The sequence below is a fragment of the Leptidea sinapis genome, chromosome 17 (assembly GCF_905404315.1).
Source record: "Leptidea sinapis chromosome 17, ilLepSina1.1, whole genome shotgun sequence".
Classification (NCBI taxonomy): domain Eukaryota; kingdom Metazoa; phylum Arthropoda; class Insecta; order Lepidoptera; family Pieridae; genus Leptidea; species Leptidea sinapis.
Window position 1 is genome coordinate 2,363,775 of NC_066281.1, and position 12,399 is coordinate 2,376,173.

A 12,399-nucleotide genomic window follows, 5' to 3' on the forward strand; every position below is an offset into this window, starting at 1 on the left:
CACATGCCAGAAAATCGGGAAAGTAGCTGGCATGAAAGTTACTGGCACACTGCGGATACATTTGCAAGTAATACTTGCATGCATATTTTTGTGTTGCATACAGTAATACCATCGTATACCACATAGCACATAGAACAGTTTGTGAGAGAACCTATTCTTGCGTCCTAAAAAAGGATAACCCGCGACCCCTCCCACCAACGGTCATGCAAGTAATTATCCTCAGCTTTAGGCAACCTCGTTTATCCTCTTCTTTCATAAAAAAAATTTAGTATGGAATCGTTAGCTCTTAAGTTGTATTTTTTCATATGTAGTGAAGGAGGAAATAGAACCTACCGAGCGACCGAGGTCTGGTCACACAGAACGGAGCGTTTTCCAAGAAATTATGAACAGCCAGAACGGTTTTTCGCCTCCGAAATTCCATCGAAGTCGTTAGAACCGTATGAAAGATCTCAAAGCATACGAATATATCATCATACCCTCATTTTATACTACTGACCTACTTATTTGCTCCTTATAAGATAATTACCAATAATAATCACTTTTTGTTAATAATTTGTAGAGTCAATTAATTTTTCTCTTGAGTCTTTTGGCGCGTTACGGAATAATTATCAGAGTGAATTTCTACGATGCGCGCGCACACTGTCACGGAATTTCGACACCCCGACGTTAGCTGGTCAACTAGACCATTTGTATCATAGTTCAGCTACCAAGCCTCTTGTAACTCATATGTCTACTGAACCACAACCAATGGACGATAATTAAATAAATTTCAATTCAATTTCTATTGTTTTTTCTACAAACGTAAAATGGCACGAGGAATATTTTTTTATAGTTATTTATGCAACTGTTGTGTAATAAGGGGTATTAAAACACGAATGTGGATTTATTGTGTGGTAATAGTATCACATAAGTGTTTTAATATCTAATTATCAACAGTTGCATACAAGACTTTATCTACACCCATAATATGAATCTTCTATAAAAGATTCTGAAACAGTTAGCTTACTGCTAACATTAAAAAAGCCAGTCCTAGTAACAATAATATCATCCAAAAGAGTGTTGTTATGAAAACGGATGATATAAGTTGTACTGATTTTTATTACAACACTCATTTGGATGATGTAATGGTTAGAAGGACATTAGGTTCAAAATTCAAATTCAAAATATATTTATTTTCTCTCACACTAAAAACTTACAATACACAGTTTATTAAAATCTATATTGAAACATTGTTATAATTGTGAGAGACCGGCGCTTGAAATAGGTAACGAATACCTGTGGTACCAGTCACCGGTGTGCCCGGTGCACATAGTTAAACACACATAACTCAAAGCACATGGTTAAAATGATGGAGAAGGTGTTTTAATTTTGGCAATAAGCTAACTGTTTTAGAATTTTTAATTGAGATTTAAAGCATGGGTGTAGATAAAGGATTTTTATTTTATCACGCCAAAGAAAAATAACTTCTTGCATTCGTACATACAGTTTTTTTATTTCCTCTGAACTGTTTCAAACTGATTAATTCACTAAAGTAATGAAGGTTTCTAAATTAACTTCGCTTTCCATACGATACTGACGAAGGTCGTACTCTGCATGTTGCGGGTAGTTGGCATTTTGCTTTGACAATAGTATCTGGGTTAAACATTAGACTAGCATAATTGTATCAACTAATTGCTCCCAATAGTTTGTGTTTAACTTAGTTGTCCCGTTATTCGCGTATTAATATTTAAGGCCTGAACTGACTTTGAATCCCGAAAATTTAATCCAGATATTATTAGGTTTATAGCCCGCTGAGTTTCTTGCGCCCATTCTTCTCAGGTCTGAGGCAGTCTCTTTTGAATGGGTGGTAGATTTTGACGTTCAATAAGTGATTATAAATCCTATTTTGAATAAAAATATTTGAATTTGAATTTGAATATAGGAGGATTAATGGGAGCTTGGTTGGTATTCCCAGTTTTCCTCTACGCCGCAGAGACCTGGGCCTTACAGTTATACATAAAGTATAAAGTGTATAACTGTTTTGTTTTTGCTTAAATTATTATAAGTAGTAGTTCTAAAAAGTATGTTATAGTGTACGATTTAATACGTCGAAAAATTTTACCAGTCTCATTTGCCCAGTAATTTCACTAGCTGCGGCGCCCTTCACACCGAAACACAATAATGCTGATATATTACTGTTTTAGGACAGATATAGGCGCCGTTGTGGTACCCATAACCTAGCCGGCATCCTATCCAAAGGAGCCTAGGGTTCCTAAGTACTGCTATACCTTTTTGATAAAGAAAATGAAATATATTTGAAAAACATTGTTGTTAATGCTTCGGAACACTCAGAATAACAAATTAAATAACAGCTTTTTAACAATTTAGATTTTTTTTTCGCGTAAATTGTATTCTGCGTTCATGCGAATAGAATGGTAAATAATAATTGCTTTGCTAAGATAATTAATACGTCTAGATAGAGTCTCTTGCTATTAGACAACCGATAAAAACAGACCACGAATATTAGTTCAGTGTGCGTGACAAGCTACGTCTTACACTTGCAATTTGTATGACACTTTGTGTTAGTGTGCGTGAAAGTCTTTATTTTTCGACGTTTTCACAGCTGTCATTGTCTATCTAGACGTATAACGGCCGTTCCCAATATAGTATCTACAGATAGAGATAAATTACTACATTCTACTGTCAGTAATTACCAATATACCAGATAAGTCATTCTTATCGCCTTATAATTGGGACGCGTGAATTTGCAATTTCCATACAAACTTCTATCGCTGATAAGCTATACGTCGTCCCATTGGCAGACAGCGTGAACGGATAAGGTGAGTTACCGTCGATAAGTTTATTGGGACAGAAAAGTCAACGATAGTTACGATTTTTATCTCAAGTAAAGACTAAATATTGGGAACGGCCGTAAATGATGTAAGTTGCTTTGTATGTTTATAATGAAGCACTTGAACCGGTAGTCTATTATTATATACGTTTTATTACGAGGCAGGTGTAGGCCAGGCTGCCTGTATGAAGCGCGGAGATCTCTTGACCCAAGTGACGTTCGTGTAGCGGGTTCAAGTACTAGGAAACTATGTTATCTTGATCACTATTACGTCATGCTCTGCTATTCGTCTGTACTTTTTACGACTTATACGTTCCTGGTCGAATTCTGCAATAGCTGCTTCAAATTAGTCTCAACAATCTTGTTATGTTCCTTCTTGGTATTGTTTTATTCCTTCTTGAGAATTTTATTAGATAGTTTATACGTCTAGACGCTAGACTCTAGATAGAGCCTCTTGCTGTCAGGTAACGCATAACTACAGGCCAGGTTTATTTGTTTAGTGTGATGAACACTAAATTTTATTAAAATCGTTGGAGCCGTCTTCGAGATTCAGATTATATATATATATATATATTACCAGTGGGAGGTCCTTTGCACGAGATGCCGGCTAGATTATGGGTACCACAAATGCGCCTTTTTCTGCCGTGAAGCAGTAATGTGTAAGCATTGCTGTGTTTCGGTCTGAAGGGCGCCGTCGCTAGTGAAATTACTGGGCAAATGAGATATATTATACAAGAATTGCTCGTTTATAGATAACTATCCAAAAATATAAATGCTATGGAATGTCCATAGTATGGATATTCCCTATTAGATCTTACTACGGCTGCTATATAAACAATCGTCCTCTCTACACTATTATAATATTATGATCGGTGCTTCTAAGTTCTATCACAAAGTTATCGCGACACTGCCGTTCCTCTCAAGTTATTTTCGCCACATTATGCTTAGCACGTGGGCGATGGCTTTACTTATAAATAGCGTGTTGGGTTCAACGCCCTTTCGACTTTGTTACAACTGCAAACAGTAGTAGTCCACGTTCGGTTGTAAAAATCTGTTTAGTTGTTTTGAGGAACGTTATTAAAGGGGAATAAACTGATGTTATCACGTCTGTGTAGACGGTATAGATGTAATCAAGATATATCTATATATTTATTTTTAACCGACTTGGAAAAGGAAGAGGTTCTCAATTCGATTGGTATTTTTTATATATGTAGACCTATTACGCTGAGATTTATGATTCGATTTCTGTGATTCTGCAAAACTTAGACCCTATCAATAGGTATCACATACAAATAATAGTATTTTATTAATATTAAATATATAAGATTAGCATAAGAGGTGTATTAAATTAAATCTATATTAAGATTTTTTATACTTTTGAGTTTTTTAAGCGTAGTTTTTTTTATTATGTACCTACGTAGCCACAGCTGAGAATAATTAACTTTTTGACGCTTTTGCGTCCGCTTGTTTTTGTAATAGAAACATATTGTATTTACAAATAATTTAATAAGTTTACCAGTACTACTATCTCAAAAATACGTAAAAACACTCATGTTTTTATCTAAGAACTCAGCGCAAAACTTAGTCAATAGTTGAAATATCTATCTCTTTTGTATTCGTTGTCTTGTTTTATCTATTTATTTATTATCCAGTGGGAGGCTCCTTTGCACCGGATGGCGGCTACATTATGGGTACCACAACGGCGCCTATTTCTGCCGTGAAGCAGTAATGTGTAAGCATTACTGTGTTTCGGTCGGAAGGGCGCCGCAGCTAGTGAAATTTCTGGGCAAAGCAGACTTGACATCTTGTGCCTCCAGGTGACCAGGGCAGTTGTAGTGCCGGTCAGAAGTTTTGGGTTTTTTCAATAATCATTTTTTTCGTCACTGCAATTCATTTTTTCTTTCATATGGAGTATATAGACTGTATACTTCTTCTTCTTATCGAGTCGACGTTTACCTAAAATACGGGCGGCCCAAAGAGCCACAACCGCGATTGCTCGGTCGGTAGCATCGAGTAGCTCCTCGTTAGTTCAGGTTGTCGGGCACGCAGGGCCCCCTAGTCATATGCGTAACGGGTCTGTCTCGGATGACCGAAGATGCAGATGCACTCCGTATCTTGTCCAGAGATGAAGCCCCACATCGCTAAGTTTGCCCTAGATTTCCCACTCCTGCTCCGAGGCGGTTAAGCGACTTCCAAATAGGCCAGCTGAGGTTGTGTGATTCGGCTAGTCTCTCCTTCACGCTGATGTTCGAGTTTTAGGTACTTAGCCGTGACCTCCACATAGCAAGACGTGTAGTTTCAGCGAACTGGTTGAGAGACTGCACTGAGTGTAGGAAGCTCTTCCTGGTCTGTATTGTTTATGTGTGTATGACCAGTTATGACCTACAGTACTCTGATGTGGTCGCTAACTATAGGCCCTATGAGGTAGCTCATTGTCGCTCAGAGGGCAATGAAGAGGGCTATGCTCGATGAGGAGATCCGTAGGAGAACCAAAGTCACCGACAAAGCCCAAATGATTACGAAACTGAAGTGGCCACTGCCAGCACATAGTTCGACGGACAGATGGCCGGTGGGGCAGAAAAGTCCTCGAGTGGCGACCACGTACCGGAAGACGCAGTGTAGGTAGGCCCCCCACAAGATGGACCGACGATCTGGTCAAGATCGCCGGAATACGTTGGACGAGGGCAGCGAAGGACCGGTCGTCGTGGAGATCTTTGGGGGAGGCCTTTGTCCAGCAGTGGACGACTTCCGGCTGATCATGATGATGGTTTATAAATATTTATATACGTATAACCTTGGGATTCTGGTACGGGAGAAGCCATACATATAAGTACTTAGATATAAGTACTTTTTATTTTATGTATCGATGTTATGGTTTATTTTATGCTATTATTTACTTATATTAGTGCTGTAAAAGTATGTCCACCCGTAGCAAATAGCCGATAACTTCTGTCCCAACCAATCATATTTGTTTGTACGTAAGTATTTGTTTAAATGTCGGCAATAAAATTCTCTATCCGATCACAAATCTATAGATTTATGAACTGTCCCCATGGGATATTATTACATTAATATCACATTCTAAAATTGACAATAATTTGTAGGCGAAGTGGCCGGAAATTATCAAATTAAACTGTTATAAAAATGTTTGCAATATTTATGGATATAATACTAAGCCCTTTATTCATAATAGTCTACTAACTTAAAGCATTGCTAATTCTCACTCTGTCTTCTTCTATTGACCTAAGTCAGAATGAGAAAAAACACTCCTAAGCGGCTGTTTAAAGTTAGCGGACCATTATGAATAAGGGGGTAAATGTTTTGTATTTTATTACCGTGTCCCCCATTAAATGCATTTTTTTAGCTTTAAAGTATCATTTGCCAATAAAGACATTGACTCTTCTTAGTCGTACCGTGACACAATGGTCGTGGTTTTTATTTCCGCTGATGCAGTTCGCTCAACAATTCTTCGCCACTCGTCGCGTACTGCTGCTTTCCTAGTACACTACATAATTGTCTATCCAATGTTTTTATTTGTTAGTCCACCTCTCGATTCACAATCCTTCCCTGCACCACAAGAGTGTGAAGATAGACTTGATTCTTGGCGTATGGATAGGTTGGTACGGAATTCTCCAACAATATATCTCAAGAGCATTTATGCGTTTTTTTCACCATTTCCCCATATGGCCCTGGTCTCTGCGGCGTAGAGGAAACCGGGAACATCAACGCTCGTATTAATCCTCGTATAAACCTAATGATAAAAATGTCGTATCTAAAGATGGGCTTATGAATCATGTTTTTAAGGTGCCATTATCTGTATAATACGTTTCCAATTATAGATGGGTTGTTTGGTATTAGTTGTCAACGACGGCAGCAAAGGTTGTTTTTTTTATCACTGCCCAAATAGGTCAGCGAACCGAATGGTCAAATTCAAGTTTTGCGGTTTGAATCGAAATATATAGATTTAGTTGTGGATTTTTCATTCCTTCAATTAACAGCGTACACTGCCTTTATGGTCATTATGGTACGCAAAAGAAAAAAATATCAACCAACTCGATATGTTATATTTTAAATTAGTTAATCAGTTTTATTACTTTGTTTGATTTGAATGGCATTTTATATAATAGCATAGATTCAAAACTAAGCAATTTAATTATATTTTACAAGCTGGTCCGACAGACGCTATTCTGTCAAACACCTCTGGACACCTCCAACAAATATCGTTAATGTATACAAATACTTAATGTAATAATAATATACTAAAAACCTTCCTCAGGAACCATGCTATCCATTGGTGAAGACAGAATGAAAATAGGTGCAGTAGTTTTTGAGTTTATCGCGAACAGAGAGACAGACAGACAGATGCGGCTAAGGGCTTTATCTTATAATATTACGTAGTGAAGTATGGGTTGACCTCTATTAGGTGACGTCATAATATTGTTCGAAGCAATCGCGCAAATTGTCACTGAGACCAATTTGGATTAAGATTTTGCTTCCATTTAAACTCCTGTCTCAAAGGTGATATAAGCACATACCTTAGCTTCATATACGTAACTCCTAAAATCAGGAGTTTTATTTGAAATCATCAGCTTCATCACATCAGTGACGGAGCGAGAGAGATTTAACCAGTGGGAGGCTCCTTTGCTCCGGATGCCGGCTTTTATTGATTATTTCTACATTGGTACCACAACAGCCTACTTCTGCCGTGAAGCAGTAATGTGTGAGTATTACTGTGTTTCGTACTGAAGGTCGCCGTAACTAGTGAAATTACTATACAAATGAGACGTAACATCTTATGTCTCAATGTGACGAGCGCAATAATTGTTGTGCCGCTCAGAATTTTTGGGTTTTTCAATAATCCTGAGCGGCACTGCATTGTAATGGGCAGGACGTATCAATAACCATCAGCTGAACGTCTTGCTCGTCTAGTCCCTTATTTTCATTAAGAAAAAAAGAATTATTTTTTAAATTAGTATCAATACATAGCACGAAGTGCAGCTTCGTATTGATGCGGTATTAATAGGCTTTATTCATTTGTTTCAGGTTAAAAGTTCCCCGAGATGTTTATAGACGAGAACGAGACGTAAGTATTTCTATTGCAAATTCTTATAATTATTCTAAGGCTAGGGTTACTATGGATGCGAGTTCTGACGAAAATTTGTTCTGACGAGTACGTCCGAAGTACGACGTCGTGCATGTTCGTCATAAGCGTTCGTCGTTGCCAGTGTAAACACTGTCATTGGATACCAGGCATTTGTTTCTTCTGACGAATCCGTCAGAACTCGTCAGAACTCGCATCCATAGTAACCCTAGCCTTAGCAGGGCCCTAGTGCCTCCCGCCACGTGGCAATGTGTTTTCGGTATTCAAATTCATATATTTGGAGGATGCCGGCTAGATTATGGGTATCACAACGGCGCCTATTTGTGTGTATTAATGTGTAAACATTATTTATTGTATTTCGGTCTGAAGGACTTAACACCTTATGTCTCAAGGAGATGAGCGTAATTGTATTGCCGCACAGAATTTTTGGGTTTTTCAAGCATTCTGAGCGGCACTGCCATCAGCACGCCTCGTCCCTTATTGTCATAAAAAAATATGTACTACGTATATTCTACGCTTTGTAAGTTCGGCTACGCTCTTCTGATTCAAACCAATATCACTTCATTCATTTAAGTCAAAGAAATAACACCTATAAATGTTAAAAGATATACATTCTGCCCCAAAATACACAAAGGCCGTCCACTTCCATATGAGAAACCCGCTGCTTTTTTTTACCGAGACACATATCCTCTCTGACTGAAACATCTTACCCCTCCTATTCAGGGTATAAACTGTAGCACTCCTTTATACCGCGGGCTAGTGAGTCCGTTTACGTCAGGGGAATTGTCTTTTCTCGACGTATGATTATCCTTGAAGGACAGGACCACTCCGTTCTCTAGCTGCGCGACTAGACTGCGAAGACCTTCCGCGAATCTATGCATGCCTGTATTTGTCCCATAGCGGTAACGCAGAAACTGATCGGCTCATTGGTGCGGCCCCTCTCACGTGTTTGCATGCCAATCTGCATTAATTGTACTTTGCTTTCAGTACATACTATATTATGTTGTCTCGAACGATTGTCGTTAATATTCATGCAAAATTTGAATATGCTCATAGCACGAAGCTTTAGCTCGACAGACAGATAGCCTCGGGACAGTAAATTCCTCGAATGGCGACCACGTGCCAGAAGACGTAGTGTTGGTAGGCCTCCCACAAGATAGACAAATGATCTGGTCAAAAACGCCTAAATAAGTTGGATGAGGGCTGCGTGGGAGATCCTTAGGGGAGGTCTTTGTCCAGCAGTGGAAATGTGTTTTGGTTGAAATGATGATGAAGATAGATATGTCAAGAGTACGACAGCATCAACATTGACTCTGTATTACTGTTGCCGCTGAAAATACAAGCAATACTTTTTTTAGGACAATAAGGGCCGAGACGACCAGGATGTTCAGCTGAACCTAATTGATACGACTACCATGCACTACAATTACGCGACATAAGATGTTAAGTCTCATTTGCCCAGTAATTTCACTAGCTAAGGCGCCCTTCAGACACATTACTGCTTTACCCATTACCCGGCACCCATTATCTAGCCGGCATCCTGTACAAAAAACCTCCCACTGGTTATAAAAACTAAGTATAAATACCGGTTACTATTTCGGCTCGCTAGCTACTCGTCGTGTTGTGATTCAGTCATGATATTATTGTATATCACGCCATAATCATCCAAATATAGTAATCGAGTAATCCGTTGAACACTAATGCCTTCCGATTAGATAGTAAGATATATAAATATAGCAGGTGTGCTTGGAGGTTTCCTCAGTACGGCTTGGTATCGATAGCTTCCAACCGATAATGTTATCTGGGCCTCGATTGACGATACACCAAGTAGAATAGTTGTGCTAACATTTGGGTGTGAAGTGTGTGTCGAAATGGGTATTTATGGTCCCAAGAAGTAAGTTTTTTTTATTCCTTTTAATATTGTTGATATTATTAATTAGTGACAACGATAACTATACTACTAAATGGTGGGCCGTTTTTTTTCCTTCCGTTATACTGTGGCGGTACTTCACAGTGCGGTTTTCAAGGAGCTTTCTTCTTCCACGTACTACAAAGCTGTGGATTGAGCTTCCTTGTGCGGTGTTTCCGGGACGATACGACATGGATACCCTCAAAAAAAGCGCGTTCACCTTCCTTTAATGCCGGCAACGCTCCTGATTCCACTGGTGTTGCTAGAGAATGTGGGCGGCGGTGATTACTTGACACCAGGTGACCCGTACGCTCGTTTGTCCTCTTTTTCCAGAAAAAAAGTTAAATAGCAAAGTTGTACATATTATCTACAACTTTTATTTTTACACTTTTTTCATATAACTTCAAAATTTGTGTGAATAATTCAAATAACTTAGTATTAGGTTCTTTATTTTTATCTCTTACAAAAAAAAAATCCACGAAATTTAATGAAAAGTTACTTTGTCTCACATGCACTATATTATTTTAATTACTTAATTTTTCAACTTATTTTGACTTAATATCGAAAATGAACCCTAATTTTCAATCGAAAAAGATTCGTCCTACTGTTATTTTTTTTTGGTTTCAAAAAATATCGACTATAGACCATAGTAGATAAGGTAACATATTTGATATATTATGTGTATCAAAAATTTTCTTTTATAATAAATAATTTACGAGCGTACCCGTACGCTCGTTTGTCCTCCTTTTTCCATAAATAAAATAAAGAAAATAAAACAGAAACAAAAAACGTACAGCTCTCGTCAGTACGTACTTCATCGCTCTATCTCACATCAATTTAAAGTTGACAACCTAAATTGAAGTGATATTGTAAATTCAATTAACCTGCGCCAATACTTATAATAAGTTCACATAGAAACAAGTGCAGTGCGGCTCTATTTCACTTGAAACAATTTCCAACTTACTAAGCATAATATTATAATGTAAATAACGCGCGGGTTAGAATAGGGACAAAAATATCTTCTACTAGCTGACCCGGCAAACGTTGTTATATATTGTTATATATATGCCATATAAAGTATAATTCACGCGGTAGTTTTAAAAGTAATAAAATATTGCCTATATTACATAACATAATTTTGTTCTATTGTCAATAGTTTTTGCAGCGCACGCAAAAATAGGTTTTCGATTTTACACCTTGTGTTACAAAATAGCAATTATATTACGGATCCCTAATTTTGAAAAAAAAAACATAGCCTATAGCCTTCCTCGATAAATGGACTACCCAACACTGAAAGAATCATTCAAATCGGACCAGTAGTACCAGAGATTAGCGCGTTCAAACAAACAAACACTGCAGCTTTATAATATTAGTATAGATATAAACAGTATATATAAGAAATATTCATCTCGGGTACCATAAGGTATAGAGACTTGAAATTTGGTAGGAATATTCCTTTCTCCGAGTTGAGGTCAGCTAAGAACGCACTCAACAACAATAGCTCAACTTAACATTAACAATTGATTTGCACTTACATACTAATTCTATGTTGGTTATTCTAATTAGAATGTTGAATTACATTCAACATTTTAATTATGAAAAAATTAAGTAACTTAGTAATAAATCTTAATTCTAGAAACTATACAATGTAAATAATTATGAAGTGGTAAGTGTGGAATTACAAAAAATAAAAGTAAGAATAATAAGTCATTAACAATCTAATACAGACTATTATCTACCGTGGTCGTTATTTTTTCTAAAACTTTATTTCTAAATGACTTAAACGAGTCGTGAAAAATGTCAACGTCATCATTTTGATATCATTGAATGTCGTAGATATTCTATTATAAGGACCGTATTGCAAGTTCACGATATTTCACCCACAGGTTTTTTTATTATGTGCAGAAGAACGTCTGTCTGTTCAGCTAATGTAATAATAAATTTCGTTTATTTCAAAGATTACATAATATACATTTTTAGTGGTTGAGACTTCCCAGTAAGTTGTATTAGGACACTTGTATTGGGAATATCTCGCAACTTCCCTAGCAGATACTATATATAGATAGATTATTGCACGATGAAAACAAGTCTGAAAACTGTGTGTGTGTGAGTTTGTGTGTGTGTGTGTGTGTGTGTGTTTGAATTTGGACCTTTAATTGGGTCCATCAATAGATTGCGTGTGTTTGTCATGTCAGTCTGATCAGAAGATTTTCCACTTCATCATAAGCAAGACATGTAAGAGCCAATAGCTAATGTAATGTGTCTGTGAATCACTCACTTTAATGTTTGTAAATTTATTAATACCTGTGTATTCTGTTAAGGTGCCTAATAAATAAATAAATAAACATAAAATACGGTACGGTAAAAAGCATTTATTTTCTCAAAATTGATTCCTTTATAATTCTTTTTGATGTCATTTCTAATATACTAGATACTACTACCGCTTCGGAAACAAATGGCGCTCTGAAAAAGAAAAAGCGGCACAAGAAACTCTCCCTCCATTCTTTTTTTTGCGCTCTTTTAAAAAAATATATACAATATTGTACAGTCATTTCTATC

The 12,399-nt window shown here is 37.1% G+C and overlaps 1 protein-coding gene across 3 annotated transcripts in view; it reads left to right on the plus strand.

Moving 5' to 3' along the window:
• Positions 1–12,399, plus strand: part of LOC126969092 (long-chain-fatty-acid--CoA ligase 4) — an 88,372-nt gene that overhangs the window by 38,518 nt on the left and 37,455 nt on the right. For 2 of the 3 annotated variants that reach the window (XM_050814392.1, XM_050814393.1), the window contains exon 2: positions 7,874–7,913. In XM_050814392.1, the coding sequence (XP_050670349.1) occupies positions 7,891–7,913 (23 nt within the window). In that variant the 5' untranslated portion in view covers positions 7,874–7,890. Of the gene's footprint in view, positions 1–7,873; positions 7,914–9,681; positions 9,826–12,399 lie in introns of those variants that run through there. The other variant, XM_050814394.1, reaches the window with a different exon arrangement.